Source organism: Anopheles bellator, chromosome 2 (genome assembly GCF_943735745.2).
Source record: "Anopheles bellator chromosome 2, idAnoBellAS_SP24_06.2, whole genome shotgun sequence".
Lineage (NCBI taxonomy): Eukaryota > Metazoa > Arthropoda > Insecta > Diptera > Culicidae > Anopheles > Anopheles bellator.
The window spans coordinates 18,085,080-18,107,115 of record NC_071286.1 but is presented as its reverse complement, the minus strand read 5'-3'; the positions used below and the strand labels follow the sequence as shown (position 1 = coordinate 18,107,115).

The 22,036-nt window shown below is 49.2% G+C and overlaps 1 protein-coding gene across 1 annotated transcript in view; it reads right to left on the bottom strand.

The window, feature by feature from the left end:
- The window catches only part of LOC131207122 (collagen alpha chain CG42342), an 83,056-nt gene that overhangs the window by 24,032 nt on the left and 36,988 nt on the right, over nucleotides 1–22,036 (bottom strand). The window contains exons 2-6 of the mRNA XM_058199731.1: nucleotides 19,830–19,909; nucleotides 15,416–15,451; nucleotides 14,933–14,968; nucleotides 1,867–1,902; nucleotides 1,551–1,622 (exon numbers count right to left, since the gene is read on the bottom strand). Of these exons, the coding sequence (XP_058055714.1) occupies nucleotides 1,551–1,622; nucleotides 1,867–1,902; nucleotides 14,933–14,968; nucleotides 15,416–15,451; nucleotides 19,830–19,909 (260 nt within the window). The remainder of the gene's footprint in view (nucleotides 1–1,550; nucleotides 1,623–1,866; nucleotides 1,903–14,932; nucleotides 14,969–15,415; nucleotides 15,452–19,829; nucleotides 19,910–22,036) is intronic.

Below are 22,036 nucleotides of genomic sequence, written 5' to 3'. Positions count from 1 at the left end.
CTAATCGCAGCGCAGCGAAATCTGCTCGATGACGTCACCTTCCTGAGGGAACTCCGCGGTCGCCAAGTCGATATGAAATTTAACAACGTCTCCCCCTCTCTCTCTCTCTCTCTCTCTTCCGTCTGGCCGAATTGTAACTTCCAGTCAATTTATTTGACCTCCTCCCGGGACTTCACTCTTGGGAGTCGACGTCTGGATGGCCTCCGACAAGAGCTGCTCCGTAGTACGCCGCACACTTCGATGGATGATGAAAATTCAATTACATTCTTTTTCGTTCCCCGGCCAAGTATCCACTTAACCTCCGGTGTCCGTTAGACAGTGGTTTGTTCTTTGTTCGTCGTACACGGTTTGGCCGTAGGTCCTTCCGGTCGGGTCGCGTGCAAAGTAAACATTCTCCTCTATGAGCTAATTAATAAATTGAGTCAATGTTTTAACGAAAGCTTCCATTCCTTGCGGGAGCGGGGCTTAGGGGGATCCGACCCGGGAGGCCGCCCACGGCCAACCACTTAAGATAGCGGCTTGATTGGACCAAAAAACCTGGCCACGGCGAGCTCGGTTGGTTGAATGTAGGTAAACAGGTATGTTTCGACACCGGCCCCAACCCGGTCCGACGGTAGATCTAGGCCTGGCGTCGCTCGCAGCGGCGAAGAATTATCGGTACTTCGCTAGGTTAACCCGAGGCGGAGACCGTGGACGGGTCGAAGCCCGTGCGTCCCGGTATCTTACGCTTTCGATCTTTCATTGTTTAATCAACCTGCTTCGCCCCGGTGGGTTGCGGTTGGAGAACGCAGGACCACCGCCGAGTGGCGTACGGTCCAGGATGTGGAAGTACAATATTTATTGCCCAAGGCGACCTCCATCGTGACAATCGGGTTGTTTATAGGCACCGTGACTCGTGGGCGCCCCCCCCTTTGATGTGACGAAGTTCTTGGGCTTGGAGTTAATCAATTATTCATAATTACATCGTCGTCGTTCTCGAGCTTCGACTGCCATCAGCTCCGTAACGAGCCAGCTACAAGGAGCATCGTTCGGCTATTATTTGCACTGATCCTTGGCCAGCAGCGAAGGAACATCAATCAGCTCCCAGCTGACCGGAAGCGACTGAGACAACTCAATGGAGACCAGCGATTGCACCGTAGTGACAGGTCCGTGACACTTGGAATGCCGGAGCTGTTGCTCGAATTAGCCACATCAGTTCCAGACCAAGCGAACGGTTATGTGGACACCTTCATCAAGAAGGAACTAACGTTAGGGACTAGCTGGAGTTGTTCCGACTCTGTCGGGCACTGTGACACACACCGCTACCATCCGTTACATCTCGCCAGAAGACGCTCCGGACCAAGATCCCGGTCCGGAACGATCCAGTCCGGGGACGATAGGAAAAATTTAAATCAAATTATTATCAGTACCATCTCCGGGTGATGGATGCTTCCCCCGGATCGACTGATGCTATCCTACGGCCAGAGAGACGGAGAGAGAGAGAGAGAGAGAGAGAGAGAGAGAGAGAGCCCGCGCAATGGGACTGAGCAATTGGTGCCCAGATAAATTACCTTCACTGTCTGGAACACGTCGACCGGCGGCACACCGACTTCACCTTTCGAGCCCTTGTCGCCTGGTCGGCCCTGTGTTGGAGGGAAAAAGGGAAAACCAACATTTTAATTGAATCGTCCTGTTCCAGTGCTGTGTGTCGTAGGGCCGGCCCTTTCTGCTCGATCCCGGCGGGCACCGAGCATAAATTGAGTGGAAAAATAACGAAATGCAAACAAATGAGTTTGTGGCATCGTTACGTTCGAGGGACGCACACGGTGCCCCCTCGGGTCGACAGCGTGCTAAGCAACACGTACCGGACACCCCAGCGCTACTTACCGGTTCACCCTTCGGACCGTCTAATCCTATCGGACCCTGTCGCGGGCGGGGGTCGGGTCGTTGAACGTGTGTTTTCCAGCGGCGGTGGATGTCCAGTCAGCGATCCAGGACGGGGTCGAGACGTGAGCCGGAAAGGAGAAGCAGAGAACGAAAGAACAATTCGATTAGCCGAGGAATTATCTTCTCGCCTCGCCATCGTACGGTCGGCCGGAGTTTTAGTTTCTTATCGTTCGGAAGATAAACTTCGGAGCCATAAATAACGCAATAAGATCATGCAGGCTGATATACTGAGAGCGTCCTGGCGTGCGACCGGGCAATCGGAACACAGACGCTCGGTGAGGCATTTAGTGTTTTCTTATCAGCTGTACAGCCTTCGACTCGATTGGCTTTAAAGCGAAAGTATCTCCGTTGCCCACCGGCAACACCCTTGCTAAGTGGACGAGAGCTCCAATTACCAGAGCGGACGAGAACTTCGAGAGCGTCTGACACTGAACGGCATCATCCGGTTGACCCCTTTGAGGGGGGCTTCGAACCACTCCGAACCACCTGGGTGATGCCGGAACCGGGAGTTCGATAAATCGTAGCCCAACTCCTCCGGATCATGAGGTGCAAATTGACGTTTCATTTATGCGATTTGCCACACCAGACACGATACTTCCCGATCGGCTTCGGGGCATTGTGAGTCGCTCCATCGACTCCGGTGCCGGTGTGTGGTGGTTAAATTATAATAATGATTATCATAAAACGAAAATTTTCAGCCATTGCCAACATCCGCCGACGGCGTGCCCAAAAGGCGCGGTAGTCAGAGAGCGTTTCCACCGGAGCAGGTTTGTTGGGTGGAGGGCGCGTTTTACGACTTCCGAAACAGCGAACGGTGATCAATTTTTATGTTAAGCCCGCCCGAGCCCGCCAATCTTTGGGGCCCCTCGGGTTCTCGTCGGGATGCTTGGCACGTGGCACGTTTATTAGCCACCGGGCGCACCGGCTCTCCACACGGAACGGTATTCAACAGAATGCCGATCCAAGAATCGCTATCGGGCCACTTCAATCTCGGAAGGGCCACAGCCCTAAATGTAAATATGTCAGCAAAATTTGGACAAAGCCCGGGCCGCTTCGGTACGCAAATCACTCTTCTCGCTTACAGTTGGCCCAACCCAACTGGTTGGTTTGGGTCCGAATCGATCAGGACGATGTCAGGGGCTTCCCATGCGAGCCGGGCTAATGGCAGAGAGGCACCGGGCTCAGCCACCTATTTACTCACCGGAACTCGGGCATAAACGAATTAACATGTGGTGAAATGTGTGTGAGGTACTCGTAGCTCGTTAGAAGTCGTTCGCAGTCCCAGCCCATCGATACCAGGGAGTGGTGAGTGGTGAAGTTGTGCCCTGTCAGCAAACAACGTTTTAAAGCCACACGCAAGCGAACATTGTAACCTGCAGACCATCAACCAACACCGGTCGGTCGGTCTATTGACGGAACCTCCTGAACGTGGAGTGGTTTGTTGGCTGAATTGATGGCAATACTTGGTGTGGCTTCACATCGCATCAAAGGGTGGAGAAAGAATGGACCGCGAATGCGAGTTTCGCTAACCCAATAACTTCTGTTCGATGGAGTTTAATTTAACAGAACATTTCGACTGCTCGGGGGGGGTGGCGTAAAAAGTTTCCCGCCCCGAACTTTCCATCAACTGCTGATCAGCTGCAAAACCCGCGGGCGGGTTGCGAAAGTTTGGGGCCCATAATTTATCGCTTCCCGCGGGGAGCTCCAAGCCGATGCTGGCAGCGGCGGTCTTGTTCAAATATCTCGTTCTCTAATTTGTACGACTTTAATTCAATTTACATACCGACCCTGTTTGTTGTTGGTCCCGAGAGCCTCCGGCGTCTGTTATGCTAAGAACCGGTGCTATTTGTTGAACGTGTTCCCGTGTATTAGGCTCCCTGCAACTTTGTCTGTATCAACGTGTAATCGTTCATCCTTTTCCCTCAGATAACGTCGCTCATACGTTGCGCTGTGATGAGGACACTTCGCATTACCATATCAAGTATATCAATTCGAACGAGTCAATCAATAAAGTTTGCATGAAACAAACGAGTTAACTCGGGGGCAATGTTTACCGTCAATCGCAACATTATCCTGGACCAATGTCAATTCAAAACAATGTCCGTAGTATTGGAGCAAAAAAACATCACATTCTTGTTTTCTTTGTCGTTTTAAATGTACGTTGCATGAGGTCTGTGACAATTGGAACATATTGCTGACTCTACTTGGGAGAGATCGATAAATTGTAGTTAGCATTTGGAAATCGTCCCACTATCTATCGTACGATGATTTTTTTAAAAAGCAATTGCTATCACCCAACCGAATTCCATCAAGTTTCTGAATCGAACATTGTCCATCATATTTATCAAACTGATTCAAATAGACTCAAGAACAACAATGGGTTAAACATCTGTTTGTTCTTAATCTGTTGAATGACTGATAACCAACATTGGGATCATATCGTCATTTGGTAAGTGAAGGAGGTCCCTCATGGCGCAGTTGATGCTGCTCCAAGAATCTAATTGTAATTCTTTTCCTTTAAGTTCAAACGTTGCCGGTATAATACACCAATTATTAGAATTACGACTACTTAATAATAATAAAAAAATACCTTCGATTTAAACATCTATGAAGCTACAAAAAACAAAACAGATAATCAAACCAAAAGTCACAATGAAATACGAAAAAACTCAGCGAAAAGTGCTGACTGAAATTTCATCGTTACTAGAATTTTCCAATCGCTCGCGGAAACTTCGCCCCAAGAGAAAGGCGCCTTTCACCAAAACATCGGCCCTCCCGAAGAAGCATCGCGCGGCTTCTTATCAGATAAATGGGTTTTGCCCCGAGAGAGAGAGAGAGAGAGAGCTGCAATTAAAAATAGATGCGAACTTTTCGAGGCGCTTCCTGGTCGCTTTTCGGTGTTCGTTTTGACCCTCTCCTTGCCGAAGTTTCGAGACTCGAGGTCAACAACGTTCGCCAAGTATTGATGATGACGGCGAAGATGACGATGATGATGATGATGATGTCGGTGTTTGGCACCTCTTTACCGGCACCGGATCAACTGGTAGTACACCAAAGTATCTTGCTAGTTAATAGCATATTGAAAAGTTGGCCCTTTGATAGTATCTGCCCGTTGCCCGTTTGCCGGCGCTCAGGTATTCATGCATTCTTTCACTTTGTAGTGAAGTGGCTGCCTTGCCATGTTCGTCATACTTAAACGGTAACGCCAACCCCCGGCTGGGGTCAACACCGGTGGGCAGGAGAGCCAGAGTGGCCAGCGGGGGTTGGGGCCTGTCCCAAAAAGTTATGCTTTCTTCCCCGGTGAGGTGAGCAAAACTATTCCCGGCTTCCAGAGCGAGGAGGATTCCCGGGGAGTTCATCCAGCAGTTGGCCCTGTGAACTTGTGTTCAAAGGCGAGTCCTGCAGTCCCGCAGGTCCTGTGCGGTGGCTTGCGGGCGGAACCGGATCCTGCTGTGTTTTTTGGCGGTGTTCCTTCACCAACAGGGTAATTACAAAATGATATACTTCATCATCTTTCCGGCGCTGGGCCGAAGCTCGGGAGCAGCTGCTGGCGTCGTCGTCGGGAGCCGGCCTGGGGCGTCCTGGCTCCGGGGCCCCGGTGTACTTTGTTTTTCTTCCGGAAAACATAAATTGTGTAGCTCGTGGCGCGGTAACGTAGCTCATCCGGCCCACCATAAGGCTGGGCTAATTCCTGGTCTTTGTTCGCCGTGTACTTCGTTCGACCAAAGACCAGCGGAGCTGTTGGATATTTTTAACTCTCTCTCTCTCTGTCTCTGTCTCTGTATCCCTTTTCAACCCGGCACGGACGACGGAATGTGCCGTTAATTCACAGTTTTATGTCGCCTCGCTGCAGGTTGCCGCATAGCTCCACCGTCGTCCACCGAGGGCCTGCGGTTCTACGCCGTTAGCATAAGCGTTTTGTGTAGTCGAGGGCGCACACTTGGAGATGAAATTAAAACTCGACGCCAGAGACGGCGCTCAGCCCACCAAGACGTGAATGGGTGTTTGGGGCCACTCGTGTACAGACATTTCGCACATCGAGCCCTCTCGGGTTCTGGTCGCTTCCGGTTGTAGTCTACAACATTCCGTTCCGCTGTCTTCTGCGAGGGGCACACCGCTGAATGGCTGAAGAGGCACGAAAACCGGGGTCGGGACCGAGACCGAGACCGAGTGTGCGTTGGTGTGCTAAAAGTAAATTCTGCCGCTCGACCAGCGCAACAAACTTGTTGACGGAAATGAACATGCACACGCTGGCGCCATCGAGAGTCTGGGCCACAAAGGAGAAGTTGCCGGAACAAGGACGCAGTGCTGCGGACGGCAGCCACGGGTCCGGGGGGAGGGCGGCAACATACTTGTTTTCATTGTTGAAATTAAATTGTTGCATCCTTCACCGCCCCAAAGTGCCCGCCAAAAACTCGCCCGGCGGACCGTACGTGGCGATCCTTTGCGGCCAAACACGGAGCACACGGAGTTAAGCTACCGTACGGTGGAATAATTTATCAGCAATTAGATCCACTGTCAAAGGGCACGCCTGCAGGTTCCGGTTCGCCGTGTGAACATCGTGACGAAGGATTACACCTTTCCCGGACCGGAGTGTGTCTGCGGACTTTTACACACGCCAGCCAGGCTGCCAGTTCCATTTTTCACTCCGAAGACCCCAGCTCCCGGTGTCAGGTTGCGCACCGGCTATCCGGAGATCCGGAGATGGTAAGCGGTGATGAACCGGTTGTTCGCCCGGCAAGTCCTTCGTAGCATCGGGAGCGTCAGGAGCAGAGAGAACGACAGCAACAAAAAAGAAAAGCACACACGTGGGACGCAGAAAAGCACAACAAAATGGGGCGAAAGGAAAAACGCGCAGCCAACACTTAATTCGACCTGACTTTTCATGGCAGACACAGCCGGAGAGTAAGCCGCCTATTTGCTTGCCCCGAACTAGTGCTAGAGGCCCGTGACTTTGCAGGCCACGATCCGGGCCCGGAGCCGCGGAAGAAATCATACCACTCACACGCCGGTGCTTTTAAGTGAGCGAATGTGGAGTGACTTGATCCTTTCACGTCCTTTCGCATTCAGTCACCGTGCCCTGACAGGCGCGAGGCTCGAGAGCTGCCGTTGCTAAAAGGATTCTTACGCTTGTGGAGCGGGCCTCTTGAAAGGGTCCTTTCAATGGGGCAGGAATAGGCAACAACAAAAAATACTGCAGGCTCTCGGCTCAAGGCGGACTTAATACCGCATACCAGTGCCGGCTTCGCCAAGTTCGCAACAAAACTCTTAATTGGCCATAAATAGAGGCCGCCTGGTTGCATAGTGGGGGGAGGCCGAAGCACTAATGTTGCTCCTGTCAAAGTTTATTGTAGTGGGCTAGCAGCCTATTGCTGCGAGCCGATTGGATGGGGCAGTTGCATCGAATGAGCCCCGCACAATGGAACTTGTTGTGGAACTCGTTCATGGTGAAGCAGCTTTAATGTACTTTATGCTTGCCTAGTTCCAAAGTGACTTCAATTAGTAAGGGTTGCCGTGAGCGGTTGACTCTTGAACTATGGTTTTGGTCGATAGGTTGATGTTAGATACTTGTCATCGAATGTCATTATAATGAGTCGAGCGATACTTACAAACTTTTAAGATACGTTATTTTCACTCTTAAATGCACACAATTTTCGTCATATTATGAACAACAAAATACAATTCAAGAAACGTAACGTGCTTAATGTGTCATGCCTTTATCAATAACATCTAACAACATTTAATAAAAAAAATTTAAAAATAAAAAGAACTAAGTATAGTAATAGTTTAATAAAATCGAGTTTTAGTAAGAATCTGTACTTTGGAATACCTACGCTGGAGTTTCATAGTTTCATAAGAAATTAATCTCTTATAATAGATAGAAAATAGAATTATTTCGAAGAAATTCGTAACAATGAAGAAATTATTTATTGGAAGAAAAGAACAGACATTTTGAAGAGTTCAGAGCAAGGTTCAAGTTTTGAATTTTAACGGTAGTGCATTACATTAAAACTACTAAATGGGCTGAACGTGCATTAATGTTATGATTTCATATTCCATACAAAAGGAATTGAAGCGAAATTGACTATTCGAATTATTGCATATACAATGAATAACGTAATTAGTATGCAAATGGTACATAATAAAAACTAATTGAAAATTTAATAAACAAATTAATTGAGAACAAAAGAAAATGTTGCATTTAAATGTCCGACAAGTTGATATCTTATTTATTAAAATCTATTATGTATCGTTTGCACCATTTACGCCGTAAACAAAAGGTTCCGTGTGTGTTCATCAGCAGAACACATGTCCTGTGACGCTCCCTTGTCCCCGATACTGTAAACCGTAATTGCTCGAGACCTTAGCTCGAGCTAGACCGGGCACTGTTTAATGTCTCGATGTTGCGACGTTCGTTTCCCGTCGATGCACAATAATTACAGTAACTCAATTCCCGACGGCAAGGACTCCGGGCCCGCGGGGCTATCCCGGGTTTCCTTGTTCCAGAGCAAACACGGCCCCGTGTTCCAGAACGTAGCGCCGTCCGCTCTGTTTAGGTCTCCGGTCCGGCTACGTACGACTATTTTCCGAACCGATTAGTCTGGGGATTGTCTGGAAGAGTCTGTGTCGTGTATTAATAATTTCTCTACTCAACATCACAGTCAACCCGTCGAGGCCACCACCACCCAAAACATCCTGTGTCCGTGGTACAAATTTTCTTCTGCTAGTGTCTAGCATGAACTCCACTTTGGTCGGTGTCTCTCTCTCTCGCGGGATAGAAATGAACCGATTTCTGGAAGCCAGGCCGGGACAAGTGGGGCCGGAGCTTGCCACTGTTCTACACGATTTGTCAAATCAAGGAACCGGGGCCGGATGTGAGAACGGTGCGGCTGGAAGTGATAATGGAGAACAAACGACTCGACGAACGGAAAAGTGGCTCCGTGGCCATTTCCGCGAACATCGTCCGGATCCGTTGCCTTCGCTCCAGTACCGTCCATGCATGCATAGAACACGGTCCCACTTCGGGCACTTTCCCTGTAGGTTCCATAAATTGTCTAACGGATCCAAGCACACATGTGCCGGGGCACCACATGTCCGGCGACCCAGCGAACGCCGGGAAACTGCGGATTGCTTGCTTCCGACAAACGGGAAAAAGTTTTCCCCGTTTTTCCTATGTCTTCTTACTGCATAATTGGCAATTAGAGATTAAGCAAAACTATTTTTCTTCCCATCCCCGAGCACTCGCCCATCGTCGAGTGAATGTCCTTTTCGGTAGTTTGCACCCAGCTGGTCAAACGTGCAACCAATCCAGGGGGCGAAGGATGCATTCGTGGAGTTGCGATTTGCGATGGTCTTATCAGGTCTGGTCTACTGACCAACCCACTTCCGGATCGGTCGAGGTCCACAGACCTATCTCTGCAACACACGTCCCGACCGTATCACTGCCAAGTCTTAACTGTCGTAGACATGTGCATGGGTTTCTTCTGCTTCTTTGCGCCGCCTTTCTTTCTAGCCATCGCCTTAGACTTCTTGGGCAAAGGCCGGCTCGGCTAAAATCCGGAGAGGGTGATGATAAATTATCGCGGCACGGAAGCTAACGGCGCGGCTGCTAAGCTCCTGTCGGAGTAGGATCATCATCTATCACATTACCACCACCGCCGGCTGGCTTGGCGGCGGTCTCCACGCGGAAGACCCGCTCGCCGATTACCTTTTTTCCAGAAACCACCACCAGACCCGTTTCGCCCTCGGCCGAGGTACAGACAACTGTCGTCGGCGCGAAGTGATCGGTTGATTTGCCGTGCTAAGTGGAGAAGGCAATCCCGAGGTTCCCGCAGCTGTCAGTCGGAAGACGACAACGACAACGACGACTGTCAGCGGCTCGCACTGTCGACAATAACTTAGGCATTGTAAGTCGCGAAGGGGCCACCGTCTGCCTCTTGGCCCGCGGCACAAGACATCCTTTCCAGCCAGAGCGTTGGAATTAAATTTATGTCAACAATGGCCCCCCGATACCGCACGGGCGCGCGGCAACAAGCAGGTTGAAAGTTTGATTTCTTTCGCCTGTCAGAGCAGGGGGTCCCGCGAACGGGGCCACCGATTCATTCCGGAGCTGTCCGGACCAAATTAATCATTGGTCCCGGGTGCGCTCTCGTCTGGAGAAAGAGAGCCGACAGTTCCCGGCCTGGCTTAGAGAATCTCTGGGCTGTCAGCAGCGTCCTAATCCCCGTCGTAAGCCGTGGGTGACAAACCGTTGCTTCCGTCCCCCCGAAAGGGCCTCCTGTCTGGGAGTTCACCACGCTGCACCTTGCCGATGGACCACGCGGACGTCTGCGACAAGATTTGCTCAGCAGATTAACACCTCGCGGCCAAGTTAATTTATAGAGATCTCGGTTTTGTTTACGGAGCACAAGGAGCAGGGAGGTACCGGTGACCCTGCCGGCGGGGATGATGATGAGCTCTTGGGGCTGCTGGTCTGATGGCTGCTCGAAATGGTTCTCAAGTCCGACTGAAATGCCCGTTTCGGGTGCGATAGCATAAACAAATCAACGGACGGCGGACCTGGCCGGGTCATTAGTATGCTCGTCAGCGTCAGCGGCCCTAGACACTCCGCAGTCGTTACAGGCGCGTTCACGCACGGACAGCGCTCGCGTGAAGGAGAAATATATTACAAACAGGACAGCACATAGACCGGGTGGCGTGCAGCAGAACGTGGCCGTTAGTCTACTTTTTGGGCAATACGTGCATACATAGATTCGAACAAGCGAAACCGTTTACGCTGCTCCGGCCGGGTCGCGCCCCTGGATCGGTGCCAAGCACGTCCGCCGACGAAGGTGTTGTGCCGGCAGACATTGGCGAACCGAAACCGGGTGGGGAAAATCTATTAAGCAGATACCGATCAAATGTGTTTTCCCTTTTCGGGAGCAGCGACTGCGGCTCCGGACGTGACACGATTGTCATTGGTGGCGCGAGACGGGTAAAATTAAATCACAATTTGAACCACGCTTTGGAAGCAAGTGAATCGAGGCGACCCTGGAAGGCGTACTAAAATGAGCAATAGATCGTATAAATAGTGTCATCGAACAAAAGGCAGCAGATTACAGAACAAAACAAATGGGTAAAACAACAAATCGATAATAAAGAAAAGAGAACTATGAACAGTTACAGCCATCCAGTCAAATAGTAAAAACAGATAGAATCAGAATCAAATAATAACATCCACAAAAGCAAAAATAGAAATGGGCAAATAGAAGGAAAATTCGAACTATGGACAGGGAGACAGAAGTACTAGAAGTACAAGAGTAATGAAAACAAATAGGAACACGAAACGGTTTCAAACAAAACCCACCAAAAAGGTGGAAAAACTGGGGAAAGCTCGATCCAACATCGAATTACGGTGACTATTTATGGCTCTTTTAAAAACTATAATACGTTCTGATTAAATTGCGAAATGTTTTCCTCTCCTACGAGCACGGTTTGGTGCGCAACGGGAAAACTGATTGAGGAAATGAAAAACCCCAATTTCTTTCCACTTATCTTCATTAAACACGCTTTTCGCAACGCCGCCCGAACCGGTGCTGTGATCGGAGTCAACTGTCCCGTGACAAACAAAACGTACCGTGAAAAAAAACCCAAAAAACGATGCAGCATCCTTTCTTGCGGAAGGGAAGCAGAAAAAAGCGGAATAAAGTAGAACCCGCAGCAACTGTCTGGAATAATGATTCGGAAAATTAGTATTCATACCTCCGGACAACATTCCGCGCGGGCGGCCGGGGCGACGGCACGCAAAGTGAGAAAATCCGCAAAATTGAAAGCAAACAAAAATGGAAAACACATTGTTTCGGTCGCTGCAGCGTTCATTTTTTTTGTGTCTTCCTGGGAACGGGACATTAAAAAAAGTAGTAAAGGATCGTCGTCGTGTCCCGGGTTGGCGGCGGCAGTGAAACTTTGCGCCCGTTTCGCTGGAAGCACGGACACAAACACACCAGCAATTCGGTGATGGTATTGGTCGCTGGTGTGGCAGTTTACTTGTTTTTTTTGTTGGGGTCTGATTTTCGGAAAACTTTTACGACCATCAATATCGCTTACGGTGTGCGTTGTGTTTTTCACGGTGTGTTTCGGAAAACTATTGCCCCAACAGGGCTTCGGGGCGAAGCCAGTGGTCGGCGCACGGGGATCTGTTTTGAAATATCAGTTGCAACCCGAGCGCCCATGTTCCCCTGAGGCTTGCAGCATTGATAACATTGAATGATTGAAAGGCCGCTGGGCTGTGGTGTTGGCCACGTGTGTTAGGATCCATCTTCAGGTTAAATTGAATTCTTTTTTCACTTATTATGTTAGCCAATGGCAAGTTGAAGTGAGGAAAGTGTTACTCAAATGATGCCAATAATGGCTCTAGAAGCATATTATGACTCTGGGATGCAGTTACCAAAAATGTGGTGTTGTAAAATCTTGTTTACATCTAGAAACTAACGCGAGACTGATTGCTTTGGCAATGGGACAATTCAGTGACAATTCGAGTGCTGCATCCGCTCTTCAAGGACTAAAACAAGCAGTTAAGTCCAAAATTGATGATTGCTGAAAATGAGATCGTACAACAAACGCTCAACAACCGATGAAATCCCTCGAAAGCAAAATATTGAAAGGAAGTTAGGAGTTTAAAAGAAGTTAATTTGGAAATGTTTTGAGTAAAAGTTGCGAGTAAAGAGGAAAGTTTCGTTATTGGTTTAAGCCGAAATGAAACCGATATTGAAACCGAAAATATGTTGTTTATGCTCTGTTTATTTATATAATTACCGACCATCACAACCTTAAGGCATGTTGGATTGTGCATTTTAAAGGATTCTACATTTAAAGTAGGTTAATAGAAAGTCTGCATAATTTCAATTTGAATTCTCCATTTATGTATACCTTCTGTTTAATAGATACGATTTGAGTTTAGTTGAATTTAAGGTATAAAATAAATTGGTGTTATTAGTCTCTGCTATCGCTGATATGATAATCATATCATTATGATTAAAATTGTGATTATCATATGTTTGCAGTCAATTGGCATAATAATTTCTTTGTTGCATAAAATATACAAAAGAGGACCATTTTTCATATTTTGAGCCCTTTCATAGCACTATTTAAAGGAACACATCTTTTTGAGACCAATCTTCGATACGACTCTTGTACAGTGATGTAGAAAATTCCCAACAGAGCTGACACCTTGATGCACTATGCCCGACAGTTGGTCAAGAACGGAAGCACGCTAAGAACGGAATTTGCATCACGGCCAGCTGTAACCGTGGCGCACCGTAGCTGCTGCGTAAAAAACGAGACTGCAAGGATGCGTACGGTTGCATAGGAAGCTGTACTCGGGGATAGGCCTTGCCAAAAATTGATTCAATTACCGGATACCGCAACATGTGATCGAGAGCTTCGGAAGGATGAAAAACGGGACAGGTTCATCCGTCACGCTGCATGCCGTTCACACACCAACGGCACTGTGACGCCAACACCGCGGCCTACAACTGCAGCTGTGGTTTTCCATACAGTCCGAGACCCAGAGTCCTAGCTGTTATTTTTCGTGCTCACGTTAGTGATTGAAATTGCGACTGATTGCCCGATTCGATTGACTTGGCCAGCCAGCGGGCTAGATTGAAGTGTTTGTGGTTTGGTCGAGCGACCTGGCACGAAGTCACGGCCCCCCGTCCAGAGGCAGAAGGCATTTAGCTTCGCGGTGCAAAAATAATATCACGATCTCACCTGGCGCGTCGGCCAACAGCGGTGTTCGATCCGTCGCCAAAACCGACGTGCCACGCTGCTTAGGCAGCGACCGAAAGGTGTCCTTCCATCGGTGGCGCGATAATTTACGACTGCAGAGGTTTGTAATTTCCCGGGTTGCATGCAGTTATCGGGTTTGTGCAATCTCTTCGTCAGCCGACCGCGGCTGTGGCTCCGATTTCGTCGGCATGTAATAAATTGCCCGACCGACCGGCCGGCCACACCGCACCGTACATAACCACAATTATTCCATGTTTATTTATGCTCCACGGAAGATGCGCGATAGTGCGTCGGGAGTCTGGTCGGGAACTTCTGTGGACCCGAACCCGACGCAGCGACGTTGGTTGGGTTTTAGCGCGCCTCGTTTGAGTCGGGCCGTGAGTAGTGCCCCCGTGAAGATTTGTTGTTTTTGGGGCAAGCTGGGACGAAGATCTGGCTAACCCGTCGGTGGCAGCGGCATGGTTCGGGAAATGGGACCGCAGCCGCCGCCGCCGCCAACGAACAGGGGGGTCGCCGGCTCGGATCGAACTCCCGATCGATCGGTCGATTGATGGAGTGATTGTTTTGAAATCATTCACCATAACAATAAATAAACCATCGGCCACGGCGGGGGAAAAAAACGAATCCCGTGGAACGCACGCCGATGGTGGTAAACAACAGTGCCGTGTGAATCAGGCTGGGACCTCGGCACAGTACCCAGGGTATGTGTTTTGGGAAACAAAAATACTCCTTCGATGTGGGCCACTCCCGAGGCGCACAGGCCACGTGTACCGGACCGTTGCACGTTCTGCGTGGTGGGCAACGCTAAGCATCATCAACATAAAGCGCATCGCAATGGGGTCGCAGGAATAGCAAACGCTTGAGAAGGCGCAAGTAACGGTTGTTTCGGAATGTGTGTCCAGAGATTTTAATGTCAATACTTTAGTTGTAACAGTAACCATTTAAAGGTCCTTTCCTGATAATGTTGTGGAAATAACTTATAAATAAACAATCTTTACGAAAACAAACTGTGTTTAGGTTTAGGAAACACAATGCGACGCAATGTTTGAAGAAATTAGAGAAATGATATGATTCGGAGCAAGTTTTCTTCGAGAAGCGATGAGATTGATGCAAGTTGCTGTTAGACCATTCAATGTGTTTAATGTATCATGTAATACTATGCTCTTATGTTTCGTTAGAACATGACACTGTATGTAAGTTTGCGTTTGTTACCAAACACCAATTTCTTCAGCTTTCTTACCATTAGCCCACGGTCGCCTTTCGGTCCTCTGGTGCCCTGTTGAGTGTTCGTGATCGCAGGCGTGTTGCATGTTGATGTTGCGGTTCAATGAAACGGGGACAGTGGCGTGCAGAAACAGGCAAAATGCGTTGGAAAGAAATATTTATGAGAATGCTGAGACTACTGACAGAACTTTTACCAGTCAATTGGGAATTCATCCGACTTGAATCGGACAAAACCATAATCCTAGTGTTAGTGCGCAGTGTGCATCAACATATTTTCTTCCGTTCCGGGTCCATTACCATGAGATATGGATCCCATCATTTTTCCATGCACCATGATTGGAATTCGCACAGCATGCATTCCTCCGGCGAGAGTCCTTCTCGTTTAATGAGCTATGCTTTACTCTGCGCGAGAGGCGCGATAATGAAATATTTTGATGCACTCCCACCTGGTTCTTATTTATGGCCCCAAAGTGGCAGTGGGGTATTTTTTTTCACTTACCGGCAGTCCGTTTTTACCAGGAGGACCAGTAGGACCCTGCAGTTGGAAGAGAGAGAAAGAGAAGACAAAAATGATTAATGCATTCCTTAAGCCTTGCTGAAGCCGTAAATGGGGTTTTGGGCTTATTAGCGCCGGTTCAGGTGAGAAGTGAAATTGAAAAGTCCGTAGATCTTGATTGGCCTATTACTGGCGCAGAGACGTCAGGACATGAGACAGGTTTGGCCGAGGGGAGGGCAGATAGATAGATTGGGGCAGTAAAGCAATAAACAAGCCCGAAACAAGTTCTAATGAAGGAAGGAATTCTTCTGTCGCCTCTAATCTATTCCATCACCATATCATCAGTATTAACAGGAATGCCCGCGTTCCAACGCCATCAGAATCTGGTCGCTTTAAAGAGAGACACGCCGTGCCGATGTGTCCATAAATTGCGCCTTAAATCCTTCTAAGCCTTCTGCTCAGTTATGTTCGGTTCTCTGCCGGCTGCTGGATAACCGGTGCCAACGCGGACTCAGTGCTCAATGTTTATTCCCATCAGTTAACGGGCTGCCGCTCCGTTGGGCGGCGTTCCTCACATAAACAAGTGAATCAACGTGCTGAACTCCGGCATTTACTTACGCAATCAGCATTAGTGCTTTGCGTAGTGTGTGAACGAAACTCATTCGTTCTATTTTTATGAGCTTCGAGAAATTCACTCTTTGTGCAGACATACACTCACTCCGGTGCATTAGCAAATGGCTGGTCCAGGAAGGGCCGTGTACTCCGTGGTCTCCTTGCTAGCTACCATTCTGGCACCTTTTGATCCGGCACTTACATAGCTCCAAGTGACTTTCTGACCTACGTTGAAGCATTTACGGACGGGGTGGGAGTGTAATCTTATTTCCGGATGAGTGCACGATCCTTGTTCGAGGGCTTCAATCGCTCGTTTGGTTAGCGATTTGTGATTCAATTCTTACTTAATCATGCTACTCGTGGCGCTCCCAGTATCGCTTAATTACCCCCGGGTGGCTCAAGGGCCAATTTTGCCCAAAACGACCACCGGCAATTTATGATGCATGCCGATTCAATTAAACATGCACACCATTTCATCACGTAGATCCCGTTTTCATTTGAATCATACCGGCGGGGACGCTCTCCGTGACCTCGATCCGGCAGCCGGATCGGATTATGGTTTGTGGAGTTTTTGGAATATCTCGTGGAACGTGGGCGCATTTGGAATTGCTTATTCCGGGCGCTGCACGGGATTGTTGACTGAACTGTTGCTGATTCCGGTGCTCTGTCAGCACCACTACCCGGTGGCCATAGAGCGCCACTACGAAATGTTATCATTTTTATTGCACAGGCCCTCGGAGGTTCGCTCCTGCTCCTGTAGACCACAAGCTCTATGGTGGTCCGGGCTTTAGGCGTCGGGCTTCGCAGGAAAGCTTTTCAGCTTTATGATCTCTGGCTGGCCAGCCCGTGTTCCCGATGTGGAAGTAACGTTCGCTATCGCAACGCGGCGGATATAGCCCGCACATGGTACGGATTCCTTCGGTGGCTCCGTTGTCTCACCGGGATTCCCGGGTCTGAGTGCAATCGGCGAACGTCTAGGTCTCATCGACGGCATGCATGACGGTGGCCCACAAACGGCCACATGAGTAATCTTCTCGAGTCGGCCAGCCAGGTCCTAGATGGCAGCACCGGTCCCGCAGCCGACCACGGATCAGGTTACGGTTGAGATGGCTAATAAAAGTTTCAACATCCGCTTCCGGCCGTGCCCCACCCGACGCTGTGCGGTCTGGACGTCAGCTTCGGCGACCCCAGGAAGATGTTGCCTCTGGGCAACGATTGCAAGATGCGGTGGGAAAACACTAGCCTTGGCGCAGAACGCCAGAGATACTGGCAACGGAGGATGCATCGATGTGCATATAGGCCCCTCGGTGGCCACCGTCGGAACGGCCGTCACCGTACCGAATCCGAGCTGCTGCTGAAAGACGACGATGCCAGTAGATGGCTCGTGGCTAGTACGTAAAATAGCTCTCGAAAACATTCAACCGGTGCAGCCAGCCAGCCGGCCGGCCGGTGCGCAGCAGCAGCACGGGATTTGATGAGTTTTTCTACGGGGTGCATAATAAAGGCTCCGCCGGGTGCCTCAGGCCCGCATCGAGAACCCCATCAGGAGATGTCAGTCTTCCGTTGTTTTGCAACTAGCGACGGCGCCTCCGGGGTCTTGAAGACTTTGCCAGCAGTGGCAGCAGTGGGGAACGTCGCTGCATACGCCCGGAGAAAATGTGCGGCAAGAAGTTTTCAACTTGCTAAACAGATGATAGAATTACGAAAGTTTTGTTTGCTTCTCGGAACACGCTCTGGCCATTTGAGCGCCAGGTGAAAACGGACCCCGATCTGCCGGCTGGCCGGCTGGGAGGCTTTGCGGGGCCGTGTGGCGTTTTGTTTGTACTATTTTCCATTATTTAATATCTGTTACACGACGGCTGTCGGAAGGTCCTGGTAACTTCTACATTGAGATTAGTGCAGGGCGAGGACTTCCCGGTTCTCGGACGATCAAATATCAGATTCATATTTAATCTTGGAACTTGTGCTGGGAGAAGGAAGTATCAGTTGCCGGCACCAGAAATTATCGATCGCTGTGGGCAGGGCTCAAGAAGTGTAATTTAAAGTTTTAAAAAGGTTAGGTTTAAGTGGAAGTGTAAATGGTGCTCTTTAGTTTGTATTTTCTAGCCTCGGGCAAGCTTTGGAACTAAATTTGGGGATTACTGTTGGTCAGAGATAGTAAACGATTTGGGTTTAAGTTTGTTTTACCGGAATTTTATTTAAATCATAGTACCAACTATGACTATCGAGAATGTCTCAGGAAGTGTCATACGAGCCGAGAGTCAGTTTACTGACAAGAAACTGTACAATCATATACGAATTAAAATAAGCGATTAGTTATTCTTAATTCTAATGGGAACCATTCAATTTCAACTGCATTCATCATTCATCATTTCTTCAGGTAAATTTATGCTACTTCGAATTATTTTTCCTCTACAAAAGAATTTAATTATTTCATATTTACACTTGAAAACAAGCAACAGCACGGTGTTACTCAGAAGTGAATGCAAATTTGCTTCTGTGAAATCTTCAATGTTGAATTTCGCATTGGACTTTTTGTTCTTAAAAGCTGTTCACTCAAATGATTCGTGATCCAATCATTAATCACTTCACTGACTGGAGTTTACGACGAAAAGGTGACTCGAAGAGACACTCTCTAGACAGCCCTAAACAGCATCGACGAGGTTTTCTCCTACCGGAACCTTTCCAGTCGGTTTTTCGTGCCCACGCAGTTTTGTTTATTGAAATTGAACTTAAATATTCTACGAATGTAAACTGTCTTATAAAAACTTAATTGAGTGCAATTTAAATTTGAGGACATTCAAGAAAGTTTACTAAAAACCTTAACAAAATTTGCACAGTAAAAAGAAATTGAGACATTTAGACACAAGGACACAAATCTTCGTTTCACTTCGTTAATGTTGTACAGACCGCAAAGAAAGGTTCTCTATAAGAGTTTCAAAATCAACACTCTCTACGAGAGCTTTAATCGATAATCGATGGCATTTTTACATCGTCACATTACTTTCGATACCTGCCCTTTCAAGCGCGGCGATGTGGCCGTAGCCATTCAAATCGTCAAAACTATAATCGTCCCAAACGGTTCGACGGCGATTTGTTTGGTCTGGTCGCCCGAAACACAGTAAAACCCAATGCCATGCAAACGAACGGGCCCAAAAACGGGCGCATTCCCGCATTATGTGGGCTACGCGCGCTATGCTTTCTCCGCCGGATTGTTTCTTCGGCCCCGGCATTCCTCGTCGTAGCCCACGGCCCCGAAACCGCCTCCAGCCGGAGAAGAGTTTTGTGACATTCAATCCGAGCCATTTGTTTTTTGGGAGTTTGGAATCGGTAAGTTTCCACTCCAATCGTCGGACCATCGTTTTTCAGCGCACCGGCCGGCCGGGCGGGGGTTAATATAACAAATGGCCATGTAATTTAGTATAATTAATTATGTGGCGGTTGCCGGGCCACGTCCTGTGTGACGTCCGATGCAGGAGCCAAGACCTGAGAGAGCGAGAGAGAGAGAGAGCCGGCGGGGAGCGTGCGCTGTGTGTATCGCCAAAGACAAATTGTTCTTCGGAATCTCCTCTGTGGGGTTGATGCGCCGCGATGATTCCTTCGCCCGTCACTCAAGCGTCCGTCTCCGGCCAGACACTCTCTCTCTCTCTCTCCCTGTAGGTCTGGAGTTTGAAAAGTGGGTTTTTGATCTTGATGAATACCGGAGACGATCTTCTGTGCGCGCCGAGGTGTCTGCAGATACTCCGGACGCGGGGCGGCCGCTGAGCAGTAGACGGAAAACATATGCCACCATTAAACTACTTACCTCCACGCCCGGATCGCCCGGGTCACCCTTCTTGCCGCGCTTCCCTCTCTTGCCCGGTGGTCCTGGTGGGCCCGGTGGTCCTGCAAAGTGAACGAGAGAGGAAAAGTATCATAAAAATGGTGCCTCATTTTGGGGTGACTTCTACAAAAAGGGATTCTCCTTCTCTGGCGAGAGAATTAATGTGCCGCGTTTGGGATTTTTTTGTTGTTCCGTCGGGAGCAGCTCCGGCTTGGTCGCGGAAGAAAAATGGCGCCCACAGCCCGCAAGTTCTTCGCCGATCGGCTCAATGGCTCCGCGGCAAGCGCGCTCCGGCCGACCGAGAAAAGTGTCTTAATTTGATTAAATTACCATCAGCCATCCCATTCCGTGGCTTCCATCATCTTTGGTGCTTATTAAACAGCCAAACGAGCCGCTGGAGCTCTCGGCGCCAGGACGAACAACGACGACGGAAGAGGATTTTAATTTAATTTCGCAAAATCACAAGAAACTCTTCCGGAAAACAGACCACCGCCTCCGGGATGGTTCTGGGGCCGGCGGCGTTTCCATTTACTTTAAACCGCGCCGGAGTCGGCTGGAGCCAGCTGAAGCTCCTTATCCTATTAACTGTATAAGCAGGTTCATAAAGTGTCTGGGCCGCCCGGCCCGGAAAAAGTTTGATTCCCCGAGGGTGTTCGCTATTTTGGAGTAAATGAACGCGCGGGCACCAAGTCTACACGACTTCTCGGGGGTCTGGTCCCGTGGATCAAGTCATAACGTTGATGGAGTGGCGCAAAGGTTGATGGGCCGCCGGTTGGTCGCAATCGGATGCGTTGCCGCGGTGGGACTTGCCCTAGCCTCGAGGCCTTCTCGGCAAAATGTAGCGCGATGCACTCCGCGCACAGGTGTAGATCTCGGGCCCTGACGGACCGCGAGAGGTGCGAGGATATTGTTTCGCGTCTGCAGCGCTTTTTTGCGGGCCCTCGAGAAATACCACAACTTTGTGCTGTTTTTGTTTGTGGTCCCTCGGGCCCCGTGGGGCCAGACCCTAAACAGGGAGTTCCGGTGGGGCGTGGATGGTTCGGAGAAAAAGTTTTCCAAACGCCACCAACAAAGGTGCAGCAACGTTCGGCTTCTTCGGGCGCTGCGGTTTCGACGGACGGACGACGGAAAAAGTTTTGGTTGGTTGGTCCTGGGGTCCCGCCGGTCCTTCCCACACTCTCTGGGCGGTCGCTGGTGTGGGACCGCAAGGCAAACTTCGGCCCAGATGTCTCTGTTATTCGCCCGAATTTGTTGATTGTGCACCATTAGTGGAACGGTTCTTGCGATAAGCATTTTTCATCTGCCCGCCATCATCGTCGTCGTCGAAGTTTCGCAATGTTTCCCCCGAGAGTTGGCCAAGATGGGCGAAATGAAGGCGCGGACCACACACCACACCTGGCCCATCCGGTTGACACACTAACGCACCGTCGTGTACCGAACGGATACACAACGGCGGAACGGCGGTTGGGAAAGTTGAGAAATTCGCCACCATTTTTACACATCTGATTTGCAGCCGGAATGGCCTCGGAATCCCCCACGGGCGTTGTCAGCGTGGTGCGATTTTGTAGCGCAATTTATTGGCATTTCCGTTGCAAAGCGCGGCGGCAGAAAATTGGTTCCATCCCGGAATAGGTTCAAATAAAATCGTGCGAATAAAGCAGCTGAACAATTGGCAAAGTTTTGTGCCGAGATTGTTGGCCGGAGAGAGCAGCACTTGAGTTGGAAGTAATGCTATTTGTCCGAAAACTGCGCTCCATTGGGCCTTGTTTGGTTTTGCAGAATTTGCGCTTGAAGGATCAATCGGGAGTTTGAAGATTGGCCGGTCCAAGAAGTGTCACAGCGGAGTACCAAATTTTGATGGCCTTGCATCAAAAGTTTTGCCATGTTTCGTTGCGGAACTGTCCAGTCAAATCGAGTTTCAAAAATAATTGTTTCATTCTGATGCTAGTTAGTTCGGAATCAGATACATCGACATCTACAAAAGGTTGCCTTTAGTCGTTTAAAGCACCAATCATTAGATTATTGAGTTCCTCAACAAAGCACTCAACTATTTTCAGCTAATGATTAGTGGTCTTAAATTCGTCCTATTTATTAAATTTTGGCCAATTTGCTGCGCATCAAACGACATTCTTGGAAAATCGTGATGTTGCTAAATTGCCCACAGAGTGGAGCCCAACAATAACAGAAAT